Genomic DNA, 23,873 nt, shown 5'->3' on the forward strand with positions numbered 1-23,873 from the left:
CAGATAAAAAGGAAACTTGTTCGTTGTTCAGAGGAAGGATCACAGAGTGAAGAAGAAGTCGAGGACAAACACAGACCAACAACAGTGAGACGAGAAGAGACTGAGGACAGACATGGATGTCTCCTCACTGCTCAGGGACAGGTTGGTATTTGTAACTGTGACATTTACTTCACCTAAATAATAAATCACTGTGAACTGTGAATTTCTCTGTTCAACAGTGTTTGTGTAATTCCTCTGACTGCCAGAGGGGGGAGACAGGCTCCAACACATCATTTCATCTCATCTTTAACATGCATCATATTTGATCAGCCCTTCATGTGACAGTCAAAGGTCTGATGTCTCCATCTGAACACAAAGTACTACAGTAAAGTACCTGGTATTTGTACTTCAGTACCTGACTAAATGTTCATAGACAGTGTTGTCCACTCAGACTCAGGCCAGAGGAACCAGCCTGTGGCTGTAATGACCTCTGCAGCCTGTAGAGGACGCTGAGACACCTTCAGTCTGTCCATTCAAAGACTGAGTGACCGTGGACCTCAGGTCTGTGTTTACAGAGCTGCTGTCTGTCTGTCTCACTGACTGTCTGTCCGTCTGTCCATCTGACTGTCTGACTGTCTGTCTCTCTCTCTTTGTCTGTCTGTCCATCTGACTGTCTGTCTCTCACTGACTGACTGTCTGTCTGTCTGTCTGTCTGTCTGTCTGTCTCTCTCTCTTTGTCTGTCTGTCTGTCTGTCTGTCTGTCTCTCACTGACTGTGTCTGTCTGTCTGACTGTCTGTCTCTCACTGACTGACTGTCTGTCTGTCTGTCTGTCTGTCTCTCTCTCTTTGTCTGTCTGTCTGTCTGTCTGTCTCTCACTGACTGACTGTCTGTCTGTCTGTCTGTCTGTCTCTCACTGACTGACTGTCTGACTGTCTGTCTGTCTGACTGTCTGTCTGTCTGTCTGTCTGTCTGTCTGTCTGTCTGTCTCTCACTGTCTGACTGTCTGACTGTCTGTCTGTCTGACTATCTGACTATCTGTCTCTCACTGACTGTCTGTCTGTCTGTCTGTCTGTCTCTCACTGACTGACTGTCTGACTGTCTGTCTGTCTGACTGTCTGTCTGTCTGTCTGTCTGTCTGTCTGTCTGTCTCTCACTGTCTGACTGTCTGACTGTCTGTCTGTCTGACTATCTGACTATCTGTCTCTCACTGACTGTCTGTCTGTCTGTCTGTCTGTCTGTCTGTCTGTCTCTCTCTCTTTGTCTGTCTGTCTGTGTCATGTGTCGATGTTAATAAAAGGAGGAACCAGCAGTCGTGCTGATAAGAGCGGGTTTATTCACTAGCTCTTTGCTACAGCTAACCGAGCATAACACAGGCACGTACCAAAACAACGTCCTCACCTGTACGCCACCTAGTGACATCACTGCCGTGACTATGGCAACCTGTAGTTACTTATCACGACAGTCTGACTGTCTGTCTGTCCCCTCTGATCTGAGATCGCTCAAATCACACCTCTATCTTGAGACTCTTATTTTGGAAACTCTTTCTATGAAGCACATTTCCTGTCGTGGAGACTTGAGTCATTTACAGAAATGTTTTTCAGTTTCAATGCCTGTGTGTGTGTGTGTGTGTTAGACCGCACTGTGACATCCATACCAACACACCTACACTATTTTAGTAGCATACATGTATTTCAGTGGCTCACAGAGCTCCATGATGAAGCAGCAGTGTCTTGACTGGAAACAGGAAAATGTGTTTGCTCAGGATCAATGATGTTGTCATGGATCAAAGGTTTTAATGGGTTTCAGTGACATGTTTGTCCTGAGTGTAACTGTTTTGTGTGGACAAACGACAAAGAGGGTTCTGCTGTGATTGGCTGGTGGTGTGTTCACTGTGGCTGGTTAACATGAGCGCTGAGCTGCAGTGCAATCCAGTTTAATTCAACCTGAGACCTGGACCTGCAGGATATGGACCCAGTCCTGACAGATGTGTGCTGCATGTTATCGTCAGGCTGCTGTGACCTTTGACCTCCTCTCTGTCTCAGAGTTAACGTTAGCATTAGCTCAGTGTTTCTAAATGTGGAAACAGAGAGAGGAATCTGAGCAGCAGCAGCGCTGACTCAGACACTCGATCACTCTCTGAATGAGTGACCACCGGGCACCAGCCAATCACACGCAGCCTGGGACCCTGCCGACCAATGAGAGCGATGCCAGGCTGCTGGTCATGCAGGTGGAGGACAGCAGCTCCAAAATAAATAGAAAGAGGACACGGTACGAGGCGTGTGAGGTATTGAGGCCAAACAGAACATGATGAGAGCAGACCTGCAGGATGTGGTTCTGGGTCCAGGATCCAGGGTCTGGGTCTGTTTAGACCTGTTACTGTGATTAGTTCAAACTGAGATGATTCACAGTAAATGTGTGAGTCTGTGTGAGTCTGTGTGCAGCTACAGTGTGTTGATGTGTTGTTGTCAGAGGAGTTTCTGGTGTGAACAGCTGCAGTCGCAGTAAACAACAGAGTCCGATTACACTGCTCATACAACACACACACAGACACACACACAGACACACACACACAGACACACACACAGACACACACACACACACACACACAGACACACACACACACACACACAGACACACACACACACAGACACACACACACACACACAGACACACACTCCTTCAGGACTGATTCAAACCTGAACTTTTAACTTGTCTTGTTATTTTCTACACTGACTCATGGATCAGACTCTTTATCCTCAGAGACTCATGAGGTGGATCAGCTTCAGGTCCAGGTCAGTGGAGACTCGGTGTCAGGACTCAGTTCTACATCTGTCAGAGTCAGAGCTGGTCAGACATGTGGGGGGGTTAGAGGAGTGAGGAGAGGAGTGAGGAGAGGAGGAGCTCTCTGAGGAGAGGAGGCTTCAGGAGCTGGTTCCACCATCAGGAACCACAGACCAGAACCGTCTGGACTGAGACTGTCTGTGTGCAGGATGCTGATGACAGACCACATTCATCAGAGGAGCACAGTGGAGGAGGAGGAGCATCAGGCTGAAGGACTGAGTTCAGACCCAGAAGTCTCGCTGAAGGCAGCATCAGAGACTGGATCTGGTTTTAAAGTTTACTACTTTACTACTAAAAGTTTAGTGACTTTACAAAATTGCTTCCACTTTCTACTCTTTAAAAATGTTGACAATTCCCTAAATGTCTTTGATATGTCACTCACAGACAATGTCCTCACTCAAAAATATGTTGTTTTGTTCTTATTTTGTAAAATAAAAAAAAAAGTAGGTCCTCACTTTTCAGACAGAGACAGCTTCTCTGTGAACAGAGACAGGACCTGATCCACCTGCATAGGTCAGAGAAGACCAGACAGAGACCAAGAGTCTAAATGTGTCTGTGTCCAAACAAAGACCAGACTCAGCTGACCTTTAACCCACTGACAGGGACACACAGCTTGTAACACTCCAACACAATGATGTAAACACAGGGTTTCACAGGACTGATTCACTGAGACAACTCCATTAAACACGTGAGTCAAACCTGAGTTTACTGAAGTCCAGCAGTGTGACAGGTATTCACACCTGTCCTCAGGTAGATGTAGTGACAACACTGTAAAAATGTTCTGTTACAGCTCACAGTCCTGATCAACAGAGAGTATTTATCTACAGTAAAATATGTCCTTATGCAGAAAGGCAGATTAGTGATGTATTAGCTCATTTTAAACTTAGAGTGGTGGTTGATGAGTTCATGGCCTCAGGTAAAGATCAGTTGTAAAGCTGCTCTGAAAGTGTAATAACTGCAATTTAGCTTTAAAAAACTTTTCTGGTGTTTCTGTTTCAGGTCATTGAGTATTACAAGTCAGCAGCCTTCCAGGACTGGTGCATGATGACTGGTGTCCAATCTCACTGCGCTCATGGACAATATTTAATGATCCGAAACAGAAACATCACAAAAGTTATTTAAAGCTAAATTAAAGATGATACTTTCTGTATCATCACTCAGAGCTGAACTGTACGGCCATGAACTCATCAATGACCCCTCGTATCCCCACCCTGATTTGTAAAAATCATGTATTTGTTCTCATCTGGTTATTTTACTCTCATAGTTTAACCTGTTGTGTCAGTTTCGGTGTAACATGTACCTGAACAATATAGTTGGTTTTAATTGTTCTGCGATGGACAGTTGAAAAAAGAAAACAAATTCAAAGTCATTTCAAACTGATTTATTCTCTGAGTAAAAAAATAAACATGTGCTTTTATTTACAAATTATATAAAATTTTCTTTAACTCAAGTCGTACAAAACAACCAATCAGAACACTGGACTGAGTGACAGCAAATATCAAAAAACACAAACAAAACAAAACAGAAAACTGCTGAGTCATTGATAGAAAACTGTTGAGTCACTAAATGAAAACTGCTGAATCACTGATAGAAAACTGCTGAGTCATTGTTGTCACCAAGCTCCAGGCTTCCTTCTTGAAATGACAGGGAATAACGGACAGGTCAGATAACGAGTCCCGTCAGCGGCGAGCTCAGGCCCCCGTCAGGACAGTGGGATGGGACGAGACCATGGACAGTCTTAACAGGACATCAAACTCGTCTCCTGGTCCTCGCCAGGACGTCCTCAGAATACCTGAACAACCTGAGGAGGGTTAACGGTGTCCTGGTCCACCTGAAGACAACCAGACACAAGATGATTAGGAGGGTGGACAACACAAAACTACTTCATTTCTTTATCATTTCATCTTCTCATGTTGTCTCATCTAATCCTCGTCTCATCTCGTTATCACATTTTTATTTCATGTCATTTTATTTAGTCTTATCTCACCTCACCTCATCTCTCATCTGCTCTCATCTCATTACATGTGATCCTATCCAACATCTCATCTCACCTCATCTCATGTTATCTCATTATTTTTTCTCAGCAAATCTCTTCTCGTCGTCTTTATTCTCTCACATCTCATCCTACTTTATTTCCTCTTTTTTAAAGTTATTTTTGGGGCATTTTTACACCTTTAAAGGACGTGTTGAGACAGGAAATGACAGAAACTTTGTCTATTTATGTCACATCTCATATTTTAATCTTATTTTGTCTCGACATTTCATTTCATATTTATCTAATTTTATTTTATGTCATATCTTTCTCCTCGTCTTATCCTTTAATCTCATTTCATTTAATCCTGTTTTTATCTTGTTTTTCATCGCGTTCATCTCGTCTGTTTCTCATCTCTAAATGTTGTTCTGACTCATTCAGTCTCATCTCGTTGTCGTCTCTGAGTTTTATTTTATGACGTTTTGTCTTGTCTCTTCTCTGCTGTAGATGAGATAATCCTGATTCAGAACTCATCTATCTTGCTTTTGAATTTATGTACTTTGTACACTACCTCTCTATGTACAAATATAAATAAAAAGACTTGGAGCAAAAAGAACTCATCTATCTTGTGTTTTTCCATCAGACTTCACACAGACACCACTGAAGAAGAGATTCAACCAATTAGATCCTCAGAGGTCGTTTTCTCACCTCGGTGTAAGCGGGGGGAGGGGGGTAGTGCAGTTCAGGTGCTCTCATGAAGAGCCCCCCGTCCTCCTCCTCCTCCTCCTCGTCCTCCCCACCGTCGTAGTCGTGGAGCAGCGGCGTGCGAGGCCCGTCTACTCTCAGGTCTCTGTGGATGTTACTGTAGCTGGGGGGGGCTGAAGGGAAGGAGGACCAGCTGCTCAGGGATCCGGCCTGGCTGCTCATGCTGCTGGTCCTGCTGCCGACACCACTGAACGGGATCGTACCAATGACCAGGGGCAGCTCCAGGACCAGCTTCTCACTGCCCGGGATGTGCAGGTAGATCTGGGGGGTGGGGGGTTGGGGGTTTAATCTCATCCTGTTTTATCATCTGATCTGGACTTGGACCTCGTTCGGGTCTCATCTTCACCTCTGGTTCCTCTAAGGTTCCTCTGGTCTATTTTTGAAGATTAATTTATGTTGGGTTCATGCAGATTTTCTACTGGTCTTTTCTGACAGAGCTATGATGTCATCAGCCATGACTCACCATGAGGGCGTAGTCCACTTTGATGATGTCACAGCTCAGCAGTGACGGCTTCAGTTTGGGGACCCTGATGGTCTTCCCCTGCCACATGTCGCACATCCCAGAGATGATGTGGTTTCCTCGAACTGCCGACAGTTTCTGACACAAAACCTGAACAGAAGAGACAAGACAAGAGATCAGAGAGTAGAGACCAGAGACTAAAGACCAGAGACCAGAGACTAAAGACCAGAGACCAGAGACTAAAGACCAGAGATCAGAGATCAGAGACTAAAGACCAGAGACTAAAGACCAGAGACCAGAGATCAGAGACTAAAGACCAGAGACCAGAGACTAAAGACCAGAGACCAGAGACTAAAGACCAGAGATCAGAGATCAGAGACTAAAGACCAGAGACTAAAGACCAGAGACCAGAGACTAAAGACCAGAGATCAGAGATCAGAGACTAAAGACCAGAGACTAAAGACCAGAGACCAGAGACTAAAGACCAGAGATCAGAGACTAAAGACCAGAGACTAAAGACCAGAGACCAGAGACTAAAGACCAGAGACCAGAGACTAAAGACCAGAGATCAGAGACTAAAGACCAGAGACCAGAGATCAGAGACTAAAGACCAGAGACCAGAGACTAAAGACCAGAGACTAAAGACCAGAGACCAGAGATCAGAGACTAAAGACCAGAGACCAGAGATCAGAGATCAGAGATCAGAGACTAAAGACCAGAGACTAAAGACCAGAGACCAGAGACTAAAGACCAGAGATCAGAGACTAAAGACCAGAGACTAAAGACCAGAGACCAGAGACTAAAGACCAGAGATCAGAGACTAAAGACCAGAGACTAAAGACCAGAGACCAGAGACTAAAGACCAGAGATCAGAGACTAAAGACCAGAGATCAGAGACTAAAGACCAGAGATCAGAGACTAAAGACCAGAGACCAGAGATCAGAGACTAAAGACCAGAGATCAGAGACTAATGACCAGAGACCAGAGACCAGAGATCAGAGACCGGAGATTAGAGATCAGAGACCAGAGACAAAAGACCAGAGACCAGAGATCAGAGACCAGAGACCAGAGATCAGAGACCGGAGATTAGAGATCAGAGACCAGAGACAAAAGACCAGAGACCAGATGACCCTGGAGAGGTTTTGGTTTGAGAGTTGTCAGTGCATCACCTTGCTGCGTCCGTCGGCAAGGTACGTGTGCTTGGCGATGATGGCAGCCTTTGGCACCACGATACGTGAACATGTGTTCTCGAACTTGGCGTTGATGCTGATGTCCTCTCCCTCACAGAATCCCTTCCTGTCAATCTTAGCACTGATGGACACCTGACCATCAGGTATGAACATACAGGTGACCTTCTTCTGTTTGGAGGCGGCGGCCGGAGCCTGGAAGGGAACAGATTCACTTGGTCAGAGCTCTGTGGGGTTTCAGGTTTTTAAAATCTTCTTAAAGGGCCAGAGCTGATCCTCAACATCAGACCACAGTCCAGAGACCAGCTGTTCTGGTTCTTTAAAAAAATTATCTTTGACTGTCTGTCATTCATGATGGAGAACCCTGACTGTGGTTGAAAGCTTAGAAAAAGGCAGTAAGTGGCCATTTAAGATGATTTTGTTAAAACAGTCAAAACTTGATAATTTTTCTTGATAATTAATTTATTAATGTATTGATCATTTGAGGAGCTCAGGATCCTCAGAGCTACATCAAAGACTGGATCACTCAGACTCCAGTGTCTCTGGTCTTCACATGAATCAGGAGTTCAAAGTGCTGAATGTCCCTCAGGTCTGAGTGTTTTCATACCAGCAGGTCCGGTCGGTTGATGTCCAGCGGCTCCTCCACCTCAAACTCCCTCTCACACTGCAAAGCATGCTGGGAAGGCCTGTCCAGCACGGCCCGGGTGTAGTATCTCACGTAACCAAACTTTCCTTTATAGGACGACACCAGACGCCTGAGGACAGAGCAGAGAATGCGTTAGGACAGATCAGCCACTGCGATCAGTAACATTATCTATTATCAGAGCGGTCGACCGGGCTCACCCTGGGGCCGGCAGCTCGAAGCCGAACTGGAAGCTGTAGGTTTTACCGGGCTGCAACAGGAAACAGCCGTCGGAGTCTAAGATAAACACAAAGGTGGAGATGGCTCATGAGCAAAGCAGCAGCACTGAGGTGGAGATTCAACTCCACAGACACACACATTATACAGTTTATTAGAAAACTTCTGATCAACTGATCAAAATCATTATTAAACATTTACACTGGCTGAAGATTGTCTCTGTGTCTTTAAATTTTACACTGATAATTAGTCTGATTGATCAGGTGGTTTTAATCTGTTCAACTTTATTCATCTGCATGATGACAAACAGCAGTGTCGTCACAGTCAGCTGATCTGACGGTTCTGATCGATCATACATGTCAACACAAACTGAAGATGAGGATGATGCTTCATCGCGTCTGTGGGCACAGCTGCTCCACCCTGGATCCCGCCCTCACCTCTGCTCAGCTGCTCCTCCAGCCGCAGCTCCTCCTCATACTTCAGGTACTCCACCTCCTGACTGCGGCTCCTCCGCTTCTTCCCGCCGCGGTGCTCAACGTGGGCGCAGCCGGCGGCGGTGACTCTGAGGCCGGTCACCCTGCAGCAGTGAGCCGCCTCCAGCTGCACGGAGCCGGACAATTTGTCCCCGCTGCTGTAGAAGGACCTGCCGGGGTCCGAGAAGACCAGCTGGAAGACCTTCATCTTGTTGACGGAGGACAGGACCATGATGGACCGGGACTCAGGTGATATTAAAGAATGTGTGAGCTGTTTAATGAAATAAAGACAAAGATCAATCAAATATGACGCCAGAGAAAATGAGTCTGTCTCTGTGTCTGTAAACAGTCCGAGGGCAGTTTTATACCGGAGGGGGCAGGAAGGGGTCTCCCGGTGTCCCCTTACCGTCTCACCGGGCAGCATGTGCTCAGAGTGTGGACGCGCGGCGAATGGAGCTCTCTGATTGGTCAGCCCGGCTAGGCAGAATGTAGCCAATCAGAGCGCAGAGAAGACGCGTGGACAGTTCGTGTCGCAGAGGGGGCGGGGCCTGTAGCTGAAGGGCCATAAACTAAAGACAGGATTTAAACAGTAGAGTCATGAGACAAAATAGACACGGATTTACTGTCACAATACACTGTTGCTGCAACAACACAACACAGCACAATAACAACAACACAATAACAACAACAACAACAACAACAATAACAACCCATCAACAACCTGAGACTGACCTGAGGACTGAGATCTGTCAGAGAAGAAGAAATCTATCACAACACCACCACAGCTGTGTCGTCCTCTGACTGATTACAGTTACATACGTGAACAAACAGGCTCCGGACCCCAGACTCTCTGGCCCCAGGTCCTGGGCCCATACTGGCAATGCAAGTGTTTCCAGGGGACAATAAAGAGTGATGGACCTGCTGAGATGCACTTGGAACCAGATGTATACTGGGCCAGAAGACGGATGTGGCCCAACTATGAGCCGGATTTAGTGTGTTATCTGGGTAAGTGTTAATTTCTTCAGCCTGGCTTGCACCTAAACTAACGAGCTAACATGAAACCTGATCAGAAACATCAGAGACCCTGGAGCCACCTGGGCACCTCTGCAGGTCCTGGGACCTCAGTCTGAGACCTAGCTGTGGGAGCAGACCGCCCCCTGCTGGACAGAGGAGGAGCTGACAGAACAGGAGCAGAGATTCAGTCTGATGTTACTCCTAATTCTCTGTTGTCAGTGAAGAGCTGATGTGAGGAACAATCTATATTTCACAGTTTAAAGTTGAACAGTCGTGTTTTTGAGGCTCGTATCGTCTGGACCTGAGTCCCTGAAGTCCTGAAAGAGGATTTTTCAAATCACAACATGAAAACGTTCCTCACCAGCAGCCAGACAGAAACCAGCCACAGGACATGGGGTCTGGTGGTGATGTCACTCTGGGGGTGGGGGGGGTTCACCACCTCCTCAGTGTGGCGATGAAGAGCAGAAAAAAACAGACACGAGAAAGATTTTGTTCAAATGTTTGATCGATGCTTTTATTACAGGAACATGTTGGTGCAGCAGGTGAGACAACCTCTGAGCACAGAGATGAAACTACAGGAAAACACCTGAACCATTTCACCCCTGGTTCACCCCTGCAGTGTTCACTGGTTCACAGTGACCACGTGACTCAGGTGTTTAACCTGAGTTTTACGGTAAAGAGCTGCAGACAGTTTCTGAAGCTGCTGGAGAACCAGACCCCTACCCCCCCCCCCCCCCCCCAAGTTCAAAGACAGAATAAATAAACTCAGAGTCTCTGTGTCGTCTGTACAGGCAGGAGGTCAAAGGTCAGCAGGCTGAGAGGCTGCTGATGGCCTCTGACCTTCAGGATCCATCCAGTGTCTGTTATCGTCATCTGTTCAGCTTCTCATCAAACCTGCAGGATGATCAGAGACTTCACATCAAACAGGAGACTGGAGACAGAGTCCAGGAACAGTTAGATTGAGCGAAACTGGACCTGGTTCCAGACTGGGTTCTGGGTCTACTGAAAGATGGTTCACTTCTGATCCAAGAGGCTGCTTCAGCTCTGACTGACCCAGGTATTTAACCCCTGGGTGGTCATTATCAAGGCCACTGATGTCACGGGGTTCGTCAGTGCTCCTGGCTGTCGGGGTCACCTGAGACCAGGTGTGAATGGTAGGTAGGTAACAACCTTCACCTGAAGGATCAGGGACAGAGAGAGGAGTGAAGGAGAAGAGAAGGAGAGGACAGAGGAGGAGGCGACACCTCCTATTCTCCACCTATAATACTGACCTTCATCCAGATTCAACAACCAGTCACACCTGGTCTCAGGTGACTCCAATGACTGTTGCTTCAACCAGTGGCACTAACGAACTATGTGACATCAGTAGCCTTGATAACGAGGTTAAATACCTGGGTCTGTCAGTCCAGACTGAAGAAGCCTCTTGGATCAGAACCAGACAAGTCCAGTTTCCCTAAAACCACGAGCTGGAAGCCTGCACCTTCAGGTAAGACATCAGGTAGAAAAAGTGAAGGAAGATTGACTCATCAGCTGAGATCAGTCAGACAGACAGAGAGGCAGGTCCAGTAGAGTAGAACCCGTCAGCAGAACAGAGACAGCACAACCACAGTAAAGTTCCAGCAGAGGTCTGGGTCTTACTGGCGTATGGCGTCTGGGATCTGCAGTCTGTCTGTGGGGATGAACTCAGAGAGCTGCTGGAGACTCTGCACAAACCGAATCTTTCTGCTGAACTTCTCACTGTGGACACAGGTCAGAGGTCACAGGTCAGAGGTCGGAGGGGAGCCACATGAAGTCAGAGAGCTTTGATCGCTAACTTTTTAGCTTCTTCGCTTCATCAGTGCATCATGTGAAGCTGTTAATAGGTCTAACTGGTGGATTCTGGGTAGTCACTTAGTTTCTAATGTGGCGAGCAGCTGGTCACGTTCTCAAAGTGGTTGTTCATGTTCACGTGTTGGTGCAAGGTTATGGAGGCAGGTCCATGTAACTGCTCAGATAGTGCAAGTCTCTACTGGTCTCTACTGGTTTTTACTGGTCTCTGCTGGTCTTAACAGGTCTCTACTGGTCTCTATTGGTCTTAACTGGTCTTTCATCTGTGTGGATCCCTGGGGGTCTGTCCACCGATCAGAGGAACAGAGGCCGGCTGTGTGTTAGATCAGGTTCACCTGTCAGCTACCTGCACTTTAACTGTTGTAATGGACTGTTGCTATGGTTACCCAGATAAACAGGCAGACGTGTGTGTTGCAGACCTGATGAAGGGTTTGACCACAGTGATGAGAGCCCTGATGTACCAGGCAGGATGGACCACCAGCAGCCCCTTCAGGTCCTTCTTCAGCCTGGAGACACAGAACAAATGACACCTCTGTCGTCATGGAAACAAACTTGTTTCCTTTACACATTTCTTTCTTTCAGACGTTTAAGGAAATTTCAAAAACGAGAGAGCAGACTGAAAGCTCCGCCCCCCGAGGTGTCCTGGTGAGTGAAGTCATCATACCTCCTGTCAATGGAGGTGTAGCACTGATGGAGCCATTTGATGGCTGGCAGTTTGTTTCTGGGAGCCATGGCACACAGGTAGACCAGCAGGTAGTTCTCTGAGACCATCAGGTCCAGCGTCCCCACAATGTACCTGCGGGTCCACAAACACAACACAGACCATGACACACCTGTCACACAGATGCTTCGGCTCCTCTTGTCGTCGTCCAATTGCATCACATCAGCCCACAGTTCAGGGACAGACTATGAACCTGTGATCTAACCTGAACAGGTTGTCCATGACGTACTCGTAGTCCTCCACCGTGTTCTCCGGCAGGTAACAGGAAGTGAACAGGATGATGGCATTCATTCCATCTCCATAGTAACCTGACAATCAATGGGAGACACACAGAGGAGTCACACACAAAATACACAGTAATAAATACAGATATAGAATGTTACATACAGGTTAAGGTGTGTTACAGGAGTGTGTTACAGGTGTGGTACAGGTGTGTGTTACAGGAGTGTTACAGGTGTGTGTTACAGGAGTGTGTTACAGGAGTGTGTTACAGGTGTGGTACAAGTGTGTGTTACAGGAGTGTTACAGGTGTGTGTTACAGGAGTGTTACAGGTGTGTGTGTTACAGGAGTGTTACAGGAGTGTGTTACAGGTGTGGTACAAGTGTGTGTTACAGGAGTGTTACAGGTGTGTGTTACAGGAGTGTGACAGGTGTGTGTTACAGGAGTGTGTTACAGGTTGGTACAAGTATGTGTTACAGGAGTGTTACAGGTGTGTGTTACAGGAGTGTTACAGGTGTGTGTTACAGTTGTATGGTACAGGTGTGTTACAGGTGTGTGGTACAGGTGTGTCACTGGTGTGTGTAACAGGTGTGGTACAGGCGTGTGTTACAGGTGTGTGTCACTGGTGTGTGCTACAGGTGTGTGTTACAGGTATGTGTTACAGGTATGTGTTACAGGTGTGTGTTACAGGTGTGTGTTACTGGTGTGTGTTACAGGTGTGTGTTACAGGTGTGTGTTACTGGTGTGTGTTACAGGTGTGTGTTACAGGTGTGTGTTACTGGTGTGGTACAGGTGTGGTACAGGTGTGTGTTACTGGTGTGTGTTACAGGTGTGGTACAGGTGTGTGGTACAGGTGTGTGTTGCTGGTGTGGTACAGGTGTGTGTTACAGGAGTGTTACTGGTGTGTGTTACTAGTGTGTGTTACAGGTGTGGTACAGGTGTGGTACAGGTGTGTGTTACAGGTGTGGTACAGGTGTGTGTTACTGGTGTGTGTTACAGGTGTGGTACAGGTGTGTGTTACTGGTGTGTGTTACAGGTGTGGTACAGGTGTGCATTACAGGTGTGTGTTACAATTACACCTTTTTACAGCTCACACAGTCCAGAACAGCTGCCTGTCTGTAAAATGTGCAAGACTGAGGTCCAGCTGCAGGTTCTGGTTTAGAAACTGTGGTCACACTGATGCAGCTGTCAGCTGACACAGAGTTATCTTGTTAAAGCTAACTAGCTTAGCAGAGCTAACTAGCTTAGCAGAGCATCAGTAGCTCTCTCAGCTTCACCAATTTATTGATTTTAATATTAAAACTACAGAAGCAGAGCAGGTAGATTTGATTCCTGTGAACTAAAAGAAAAGTTGAGGTCATGTTTCTGTTCCTGTCTGTCACACACTTCACTGCTCCTGTAGTTACTGCTCTCAGCCTGTAGGGGGGAGGGGGGCAGTGTGTGGGACTGCCCCTCCTGATCTCACTGTCAGTTTCAGGTGAGTAGTAAATTTGACCTCTGACCTCCGTGTGACAGGACCTGCAGGTACGGCTCCAGGACACTCATGTTGACCTGGTATTCGTGTCCGGAGATACAGAACCTCCTCCAGCGGCGCCCCCTGCTGTCCACCTGGTCCAGTCCCATCAGACTCTCTGATTGCTCCACTGGGCTTCTGGCCACGCCCACAGTCCTGCCCCTTCCCATCCGAGGGAGGTCATCTGTCAGAGAGAGGTCAGAGGTCAAAGGTCAGTGTTTGCTGGTGAAACTGTTTTCACCTGATGTCGAGCTGCAGAGCGTCAAGATCCTCTTTATAGATCTCAGCTCAGCCTTTAATACAAAATTCCACGGCAGCTGGTGGAGAGCTGAGGCTGTTGAATGTGGACACTGGCACCTGCAACTGAGTCCTCAACTTTTTGACACAGGCAGCAGACAGTCAGGGTGGGCAGCCACATATCAAGAACCATCACAGTGAGCACGGGATCACCCCAAGGCTGCGTCCCAAACCCCCTGCTGTTCAGCCTGCTCACCCATGACTGCACCGCCAGACTCAGCAGCAATTACATCATCAAGTTTGCTGATGATAAACAGTGGTGGGTCTCATCAGTGATAATAAGGAGTCAGCATAAAGGATGGAGGTGGAGATTCTTACAACATGGTTCAGATCTCACTACCTCACCCTAAATGTGGACAAGACAAAGGAGATGGTGATTGATTTCAGGAGGGCTGGCAAACACCATCATACACCGCTGCAAACTGACGGTGCTGCTGTGGACAACGGCTCCACCCCCTCCAGAGACTCAGAAAGGCAGGTCTCCCCACTGTTTCCCTCACCACCTTCTGCAGCGGCACCATTGAAAGCATCTTTACATACAGCTTCACTTCCTGGTTCGGGAGCTGCAAGGCCTATGACAAGAAGAAGCTAAACAGGATAGTGAAGACAGCCAGCAGGGTCATTGGTGCCCCTCCCTTCCCTGATGGAAATCTACCAGAAGCACTGCACCTGCAGGGCTCCATCATCCATCTCCATCATTAAGGACCCTTACCACCCCGCCCACCACATCTTCTCCCTCCTACCATCAGGGAAAAGGAATAGAAGCATCTGCTGCAGAACCAGCATCATGCTAAACAGCTTCATCCCACAAGCTCTTAGAATAAATGGACTGTGTCCCCTCCCCACACACACACACCCACATCCAGCCCCCCCACCCCTCAAGAGCTTGACAGCTAGTCACCTGTCAAAGTGATACAACCTCACTAAAACTGAAACTGTACTTTCATTGCACAAAAGGAGCAAACACAAACTGTTTGTTAGCTTGGCTGCTACGGGTGTGTCTGAATGTTTGATTGTTTTAAGGTCTATTTTAGAGATTGATAATTTAACTAATCTAATTTATTTATTTATGCATTTTTAATTGCACTGGACTGTGCTAATGAGAATCAGTCTTTTGTTTCTTTCTGTATATGCAAATACCCAGGAAATGACAAATAAAGTGAATCTGAGGTGTGCAGCCCGATACCTGCAGCTCCTGAGGGTTTACAGAATGGGCCAACCCACACCAACCCCCAGGAACAGAGGGTCAGAGGCCTCTGGGCCAGTTTGAAGTGACTGACAGCCTCAAAACGACAACCACAAAATGACCTACAGTAAAATCTCAGAGGTCAGATCAGCTGTACGTGCAGGTCAGCTGATCAGCTGACTGCTGTCTCACCGTCCCACTCCAGCTCGTGCATGCTGTCCGGCAGTGTCCCTGTCTCACTGTCCGACGGCGTCTCCAGAGCCTCCAGGTTGATGTCCAGTGAAGGCGTGTCATCTGGCGTCGCTGACAGGGCGGCGGCAGAGAAGCCATCGTTGCTGCGGTCATGAGAGTCTCTGCCACTCAGGGTCAGACTGAGAGAGGGGGCTGTCAGGCGCTTCTTAGCTCCGCCCCCAACTGTACCTGATAGGGCGAGGCTGGTGGGTGGGACTAAAGAGAGGAGGGGGCAGGGCAAGAGAAGCAGTGGACAGATCATCATCTGATCCAGATCATCATCGGTTTGATGAAGTCAAATGTGATGTTTCATGTTTGTCTCAGTTTGTATGAAACAAAGTTGTAGTTGTAGTAAAAAAAGAGTTTCAGGGTCACCTGGTCGCTGCTCGCCTCCCGAGGGGCTCTCTGGCTCATCTGGACTCCCACAATCCTCTGGGAGAGGTCTGGACCACCGTGAGCAGAGACATGAAATAAAGAGGTCAAACAAACTACAACAGTAAAAAAACATGAAGCTCAGTGACTCTTCCCATCAAATCTGAGGAGGCTTCATCACCATCATCATCATCATCATCATCATCACAATCATCACCATCAACAAACAGCAGCTCAGGTTTAAATGTTTGATGATGGTGATGGTGATGGTGGTGATGATGATGATAACTCTGTCTGATCTTCATCCACACTGAGACCTATGGTTGTTTGTATCTCATCCTTGTATCTTGTTTAAGTTGATTCCGATTCAGCTGTTAAATCTGTTTCTGTTGTCATGACAACTGTGATCGATGACAACAGCTGAACTGTTTCATAAGAGGAGACAGAACAGACCTGAGGTCTGCAGAAAGAAAGAAAGAAAGAAAGATTTTTCTGTTGTTTCAGTTTCAACAGACGAAGCCTCAGAAAACATGTTGACATTGATCCACATCATCACTGCAGAGGAGCACGTATGATCACATGAACATGTTGTCAGTCTACCGCTGCCTCATGGTTAAAGCTAGAGGTCTCTATCTCTGAAAGGTCAAAGGTCAGGCATCACTGCACAGACCTGGGGAAGCCGTCGTCCTGCCACTCTTCCCTCAGCTCCATGTCCTGGATGTTGGGGGGGTCGGGGGCCTCTACAGGAGCCCTGCAGGGACAAAAGAGACACAATTAAAAGCAACAACTGATCTGAGCTTTTTTAAAGAAGAGATCGAAACATCATTTATACACAACAATACACATCTACAGACACACACTGACCGGCTGATGGAGGCTTCAACAAAACATTCTGCTGATCAGATTATCAATGGATAATCAATAGAGAATCTACAGATAATCAATAATCAGTTCCCTCAGATGTGAAGAAACTGATGAATGACTTAGTCTTTACTTTCATATCTCTGATGTGTTTTGTTAGTGATTTATAAAAAAATCCTAAAAACCTGAGTATTGATTATATGAACTGATCTATCTGATCATCAGGAAATCAACCACATCATGTGGTTCATTCTGGATCTGGTTCTGTTTCTGGTGTCTGATAAGTCCATGCCACAACAACAACGACAGAATCTACTTCATCTTCATCATCTTCATCATCAGGTCATCATTCAGATGAGGAGAGGACAGTGAGATGCGTGTCTGGTTATAATAATTGCTAGCTGTCCTCAGAAAGACCAGCGAGACAAAAGAACCAAACCAGGAGTCTGGTCTGAACTGGTTCTGCTGGACTCCCTGATGTCAGATCAGCTGCTGGGTCCCTGCAGCTCAATCCAGACTGGATCTCTGACTGTCGTGATTTTAACCTGGATTTTAAAGTGGATCTCAGAGTTGGTTCAGACCTACATGTTACCGACGTATATGTCGGTAACATGTAGGTCTGTGTGGGAACCAACATGACAACAGAGAAAAAAAACCCATCAGGAGAATGACCCAGTAAAAGTTCAATTATTGTGCTGTAGTTGTTGTTTTCAGCTGATATCAGTGATCAATCAAACTGTCTCATTGACAGCAGCTGCGATCAGCAGTGATCAGCTCCTGTCTGCAGTGTATCATGATGTCTCTGCATCACTCTGACACTGAGGGAAACTTAAACCTGGTCTCAGTACAGACTCAGGGTCAGGACACGGGGAACCTCACAGAATGATGCAAAAAAACCACATCAGTTCACAAACCTCCAGAAAGAACACACACACACACACACACACACACACACACACACACACACACACACACCATTTTAGTTGTTTTATCTCCGACACCAGACTCCATTCACTTTTCTGTCATTTAAGCTTGTTCCTGGTTTCCCTGTTGAACAGACATGGTGCAGTCAGGTGACTCAGGTTGGTATGCAGCGGATCCAGTGAGAACTCGTCGTTCCAGTAAAATCTGAATCAGTTCAGACTGAACAAACCTGCCTGACTGCTCTGATTGTGACTGGTCACAGAGACACACCTGAACAGGTGAGGGAGCTGGGACCACATTGTTCCTGTTTGTTGTTACTGAAGCAGAGCTGAGACACTGTGTCTGACACACCCACTCAGGTAACCACACCTGTGTACCTGTGTGTGTTTGCTTAGGTCACAGGTAAAGGAGATCAGGTGTGGAACAGAAAGTAGGATGTGGGGGGTTGGGGGTCATGTTTCCAATGTGCTGCCTTCAGGGTCCAACTGGGAAAAAACATCTAAAACATCCTGGGAGTAGAAACAGAGTTCTCTCTGGGGTCTTACCTGTCCAGCAGGTTCCTGGGTTCTAGAGTGAGGTTCAGGGTTTCCTGAGAAGTTCAGGTCTTCTTGAAGTGCTTAAGGAGGTTCCAGGATTCTTTAAAGGGTGCCTGAAGAGACTCCAGGGGTGCTTGAAGAGGTTCAAGTAGGGCATGAGGTGGTTCAGGTTTGGTTCTTCAAACTGTTCTCGGACTTCTTGAAGGAGATGATCCGTGTTTGATGAGGCTGAAGGAGAGACTGAGTGATCCTCATGGTTTTGTAAGGAGATTCCTGGGTCCAGAGGAGGAGTTTCCAGGAGTTTTAAAAGAGGTTCCAAGAATCTTGAAATGGGCTCAGATTTTCTTTAGACAGTTTCAGATGTACTTGAAGAGGTTCCACAACTCTTGAGAAGGGTCCAGGGAATTTGAGGGGGGCTCAGGGGTTCTTGTGGAGGTCTCGGGGTGCTTGACAAGGTTCCAAGAGGTTGGGATATGTGTGATTAGGCAGTGTGAAGCCTTTGTTGCCTGCAAAGGGAGCTGTGTGGAGTCTGATAAATGTCAGAGGAAAGTGAACTCACCAGACATCAATACCACCTATTAGCACAACACGTCTCTAAGCCCAGGTGCATTCTGGGTAATGTAGGCACTGGGAGGAGGACTGAGTGGAGTAAAACAGATGATGTGTCTGGTTCTGCTGCATCATGTAACTGCTGACACTTCCTGTCTGAGAAACCTGATCTGGATCTGAGGAGCTGCAGGGCTGATGAATGAAACACAAAACAGAGACCAGGTCAGACGTGGGTCTGAACCTGAACTGAACCGAGAGACGGCATACAGGAAGTCAGCTGGAGTCAGCTGACATCACTTCCTTCAAGTACACAAAAACCAAAACAAAACAAAACACTGAGATGACAGCAAATGCACCACAGCGACCCCTTCATTGACCATCTGGAAGAAACAACGCCAGTATCAAAAACACAACTTCACCAGAACTTCCTCTTTCTGCTGGTAGAGGAAACACACACACACACACAATCTTAGTGTTTTAGTTTTAAATATTAACGTACCTGTCTTCTGCGTACCTTTCCATGTGCTCACTCATGATGTCACGGTGATGTCACAGCGTGTTCTGACCAACATGTATGACCTGCTGGACACTGCTCTGTGTGTGTGTGTGTGTGTGTGTGTCAATGTCACAGCTTCCTATCTCTCTCTCTCTCTTGCTCTCTCTCTCTCTCTCTCTGAGGGAGTTCCCACTCTGACTCTATGGGACTCGCCCACTCTCTCTCTTTCTCTGCCCAACAGGTTCAGTTGCATTTCACAGCTGAGCTGCTGTTTGATTGGTTGACGTTCACCTGCTCTGCACAGACAGGTGAGGCAGCAGATCAGCTTTCCTCTGACTTCATTAATGTCAGCCAATCAGCTGCTGGGGCTATTTAAAGCATGGGGAAGTGATGGAGTCCTCAGGGTCCTGCTGCCTGCCGTCTACTGAGGCAACAGTTTATCATGTTTTATCACAGGAAACAGGTAAATCATGATGAAACAGGTCAATCAAGAGGGAACAGGTAAATCACAAGGAAACTAAGTAAATCACAAGGAAACACAAGTAAATCACGAGGAAACGGGTAAATCACGTGGAAACAGGTAAATCACAAGGAAACAAATAAATCACGATGAAACACAGGTAAATCACGAGGAAACACAGGTAAATCATGAGGAAACAGGTAAATCACCAGGAAATCGGATCAATGATCATATATATCTCTTTTTGTTGTGAAATGTTTTTGGTTATAATGATTCACAGGAAACTTGTTTCAAACATGAACAGTGATGGAACATTTTCTGAGTTTTGTTGAGGTAAGAAACTAAAAACTAAAAACTGTCACCTTGTTCTCACATTAGTTATTTTATTTTGCAATTTCCTGTTTCTGCAAACTCATCACTTCCTCTCTCTATGTCACAATAAAAGCCTTTTCATGGTTCACAGTGAAGAACCCCTGCCCTTCATCTCATTGTGAAACAGAAGCGTTGAGTTTCATAACAAGTTTAACATCCTGAAAATAAAGTTTCTGACATGTTGAGATCAGATCATGACTTCACTTCACACAGACAGGTACTGGTACAGGTGAGGTGTACAGACAGGTGAAGGGACAGGGACAGGTGAAGAGACAGGTGAAGAGACAGGTGTACAGACAGATGTAGGGACAGGTGTAGGGATAGGTGAAGGGATATGTGTACAGACAGGTGTAGAGACAGGGACAGGTGAAGGGACACCACCACCACCTGCTCCTGGCAGGAGAGAAAAGTGGCACCTTCAAAGCCACTTTGCAGAATGTGACACAGATACACAACTGACATCATCAGATTGTAAAAACTTTATTTAACAACAGGAGAAATGGTTCAAGAGTTTTTATGTCGGGCTTCGAACACTTTGTGTTGTGTCGTCTGTTGTGTTTCTGATGTGTATTTTATGTTGTATTAACGTTTTCTCTAAATAAAACCAAACCCCAGCAGCAGATTTCACCTGCATCATCTCGTGGTTCCACAGCTGCTCGTGTTTTCTGTCTATTCCTACACTGAAGCTGTTTTCAGTATTTTAAGCACTCTCATTATCTTACGATTATTTGCTGCCATGCGAGCTGCTGATTACAGGAACAATACTTTACCCTGCCCAGTGTCTGTCGGCTTATTTCGATCAGAAAATTAACTGAGTCTGGTGTAAATCATCCTTGGGAACCAAAAACAGTTTCAGAGCTGATGACACCTTCACATATTATTGATCCAAACAAGTTCTGTGAAGTGGTTTTTGATTATTTTTATTTTCCAGGTTTTAACATCTGTAAAATCAAACACTGATGTGAAACATGTTTTTCTGTATTTGATCAGTTTTACATCAGAAAACAGGAACAAATGTACAACTCTTCATATTTAACAGCAACAGGTGACATCACTCTAAACAGACACAAACCTCAGACTGGTTCTGTTGGTTCTGTTGGTGTCGTCCATGTTTGGAACATAAATCAACTTGTGATTGAAAACTTCACAAACCTTCTGTCTACTTCTTGCTCCGTGGTACCTTCATCATCCTCAGAACTGAGGTCAGAGGTCAGTCCCCTCCCCTGTTGGCCATCTTGCTGACCTTATCCACCAGGTCCTGGGTGCTGATGCGAGGCAGACCTTCGTCCAGAGGACAGCCCTCCACCAGACTGTTCATCGGGGTCGGGGGAACCCCAGACTCCTCCTCCTCCACGTCTCCCAGGCGACCGTCTCCATCCTGGCCCTTCAGGAAGTCTTTAACAATGGGGAGGAGCTTCTTACGAGATGCCAACGTGTTTCCTACAAGAGAGGTTTCACCAAACACAACATTTCAATCAGAATAAAATGTGTTTGGTCTGATTTCACAGTCCCTCATCAGACTGTTCAGATGTGTAAATAAACAGATGTGTGTTGTTGTTTTCAGCCAATCAGACAGACGTGTGTGTGAGTGAGAGAGCGGTTCTTCAGAGGACATCAGTAGAGGGGGCAGTTCTTCAGAGGACGTTGGTAGAGAGGGCGGTCCTTCAGAGGACATCATTAGAGGGGGCGGTCCTTCAGAAGACATCATTAGAGGGGGCGGTCCTTCAGAGGACGTCAGTAGAGGAGGCGGTCCTTCAGAGGACATCAATATAGGGGGCGGTCCTTCAGAGGCTGTCGGTAGAGGGGGCGGTCCTTCAGAGGACGTCAGTAGAGGAGGCGGTCCTTCAGAGGACGTCAGTAGAGGGGGCGGTCCTTCAGAGGACGTCAGTAGAGGAGGCGGTCCTTCAGAGGACATCAATATAGGGGGCGGTCCTTCAGAGGCTGTCGGTAGAGGGGGCGGTCCTTCAGAGGACGTCAATATAGGGGGCGGTCCTTCAGAGGCTGTCGGTAGAGGGGGCGGTCCTTCAGAGGATGTCAGTAGAGGGGGCCGTTCTTCAGAGGACATCATTAGAGGGGGCGGTCCTTCAGAGGACGTCAGTAGAGGAGGCGGTCCTTCAGAGGACATCAGTAGAGGGGGCGGTCCTTCAGAGGAGGTCAGTAGAGGAGGCGGTCCTTCAGAGGACATCAGTAGAGGGGGCGGTCCTTCAGAGGACGTCAGTAGAGGGGGCGGTCCTTCAGAGGACATCAGTAGAGGAGGCGGTCCTTCAATGTGGTCCAGGAGGTCCACATTCTGACTGCTAAAAGAATGTGGCCATGTAGTCCAGACCACCTCAGAATGTGGTCTGAGAGACCAGATTTCAGATGCATCCTGAATGTATCTTGGGTGTGTTCACACCTGAACTTAGAGCTTAACACCTGTGATCACCTGAGACAGATGTTAATACCAGGTCTGAACAGGTCTGAACAGGGTCCAGAGTATCAGGATCAGACCAGTATCAGAGTCTCTGGTCCAATAAAATGAACATGATCTCTCTGAAAACTCTCAGCTCACAGTCACAAAGACTATCAACGACGGTAACCACGGAAACACTGGTCAGCATCTGTCACTGACTGTTACCATGGAAACACGTCTCTTAGTTCAGCCTGGGTCTGCTGTGGCTGTTTTTGTGTCGTGACCTGATGATCTGACAGGTCCAGGTCTTTGAGAAACTGGACCCTGATCCTGCAGCTTACCTTGCTGATAGGCTGTGATGTGAGGATGGGGGCTGCTGATTGGACAGAGGTTGAGGGCTGGGTTACGGGCCTGTTCCAGGTACTGGCTCACCTGGGAAGGGAGACAAATGGACTGTGGTTGTCATGGTAACTTTAACAAACACAAACAACATCACTGAGTAGAAACTAAAGATGTCGAGTCAGGAAGAGTAGTAGTGTGTAGTATCTGTGTGTATTATATGTAGTATCTGTGCGTACCTGTTCCCTGCAGGTGGTGCTGTGGCTGAACACAGCGAGCTCTCTGATTGGCTCTTTGCTCTCAGTGAAGGAGATGGTCATCAGCAGTAGCAAATCAAATCCAAACTTCTGACAGAAACCTGAGAGCTCCCCCTCCAACCCTGCCCTCTGCAGGAACTCCTGACAAACACACACCCACACACACAGACACAAACACACAAACACAAAAACAAACACATAGTTAGTGGGCGCCTCAACTACCCAGAATTCCTTTAGGTGTTTCAGGCTGGGAGGAGGCTGCAGCTCTGTCTCCACCTGCTGTCAGACTGACGTCCCTGCAGCCACCAGAGGTCAGAGCTCACTGCTGATTGGTCAAGCCTGAGTTGACAGGTGGACAGGGGGCAGGTACAACATCCTCATCTCATCGTAGTAAACCATGTAGTACAGTATGCAGTACAGTGTGTACTGACTGACCTCGAGTGTGATGTAGAGAACTGAGATGGCGAGATTCAAACTTCCTGAAACAGCTTTCATGTCCTTCAACAACATCTGTTCAGTGCTCAGACCTGGGGACAAATACTGCAATGAGTACTACAAAGTACTGCAATAAGTACTATAAAATACTGCAAGAAGTACTACAAAATACTGAAATAAATAAATACTACAAAATCCTACATTGAATACTACAAAATCCTACATTGAATACTACAAAATACTGCAGTAAGTACAACAAAATACAGCAATAAGTACTATAAAATCTAGAGCAGAGTCTGGTCTACGGGGACAAACAGGACACGTCTCCTCGTCT

At 46.9% G+C, this 23,873-nt stretch overlaps 3 protein-coding genes and 1 long non-coding RNA gene across 12 annotated transcripts in view; 1 reads left to right on the top strand and 3 right to left on the bottom strand.

Annotated features, from left to right (window-relative positions):
* Positions 1-4,187: 4,187 nt before the first annotated feature.
* LOC139612552 (thioredoxin-interacting protein-like) lies at positions 4,188-9,100 on the bottom strand. Of its 2 annotated transcripts, XM_071468203.1 has the most exons (8): positions 8,906-9,100; positions 8,502-8,808; positions 8,049-8,124; positions 7,813-7,960; positions 7,188-7,400; positions 6,022-6,168; positions 5,502-5,819; positions 4,188-4,652 (listed from the first exon to the last, which is right to left on the bottom strand). In XM_071468203.1, the coding sequence occupies exons 2-8, from the start codon at positions 8,767-8,769 to the stop codon at positions 4,605-4,607; spliced, it is 1,218 nt and encodes a 405-aa protein (XP_071324304.1). In that variant the 5' UTR covers positions 8,770-8,808; positions 8,906-9,100; the 3' UTR covers positions 4,188-4,604. The 2 variants fall into 2 exon arrangements, with proteins under 2 accessions (XP_071324304.1, XP_071324303.1); XM_071468202.1 differs by lacking the exon at positions 8,906-9,100 and having other exon boundaries at positions 8,502-8,876.
* Positions 9,101-10,038: 938 nt separating this feature from the next.
* Positions 10,039-19,471, bottom strand: bnipl (BCL2 interacting protein like). 4 transcript variants are annotated; one of them, XM_071468207.1, is made up of 11 exons: positions 19,288-19,430; positions 18,799-18,980; positions 16,589-16,669; positions 15,922-15,989; positions 15,508-15,762; positions 13,822-14,016; positions 12,305-12,407; positions 12,043-12,174; positions 11,798-11,884; positions 11,190-11,288; positions 10,039-10,445 (listed from the first exon to the last, which is right to left on the bottom strand). In XM_071468207.1, exons 3-11 carry the CDS (start codon positions 16,627-16,629, stop codon positions 10,421-10,423), a joined length of 1,005 nt encoding a protein of 334 aa, XP_071324308.1. In that variant the 5' UTR covers positions 16,630-16,669; positions 18,799-18,980; positions 19,288-19,430; the 3' UTR covers positions 10,039-10,420. The 4 variants fall into 4 exon arrangements, with proteins under 4 accessions (XP_071324308.1, XP_071324307.1, XP_071324306.1 ...); XM_071468206.1 differs by lacking the exon at positions 18,799-18,980 and having other exon boundaries at positions 19,303-19,471; XM_071468205.1 differs by lacking the exon at positions 18,799-18,980 and having other exon boundaries at positions 19,288-19,471.
* LOC139612554 (uncharacterized) lies at positions 12,339-15,312 on the top strand. Of its 5 annotated transcripts, none has more exons than XR_011686582.1 (3): positions 12,339-12,764; positions 12,802-12,957; positions 13,075-15,312. It is a non-coding gene; the product is annotated as an uncharacterized lncRNA (long non-coding RNA). The 5 variants fall into 5 exon arrangements; XR_011686583.1 differs by having other exon boundaries at positions 12,339-12,581; positions 12,628-12,957; XR_011686580.1 differs by having other exon boundaries at positions 12,355-12,957; positions 13,075-14,043; positions 14,150-15,312.
* Positions 19,472-21,020: 1,549 nt separating the features above from the next.
* The window catches only part of prune (prune exopolyphosphatase), a 9,339-nt gene continuing 6,486 nt past the window's right edge, over positions 21,021-23,873 (bottom strand). The window contains exons 6-9 of the mRNA XM_071468201.1: positions 23,540-23,631; positions 23,087-23,245; positions 22,850-22,940; positions 21,021-21,556 (exon numbers count right to left, since the gene is read on the bottom strand). Of these exons, the coding sequence (XP_071324302.1) occupies positions 21,327-21,556; positions 22,850-22,940; positions 23,087-23,245; positions 23,540-23,631 (572 nt within the window). The 3' untranslated portion in view covers positions 21,021-21,326. The remainder of the gene's footprint in view (positions 21,557-22,849; positions 22,941-23,086; positions 23,246-23,539; positions 23,632-23,873) is intronic.

This window comes from Trachinotus anak, unplaced genomic scaffold, assembly GCF_046630095.1.
Source record: "Trachinotus anak isolate AG129_WGS33_773 ecotype Australia unplaced genomic scaffold, CSIRO_AGI_Tana_v1 ptg000032l, whole genome shotgun sequence".
Classification (NCBI taxonomy): domain Eukaryota; kingdom Metazoa; phylum Chordata; class Actinopteri; order Carangiformes; family Carangidae; genus Trachinotus; species Trachinotus anak.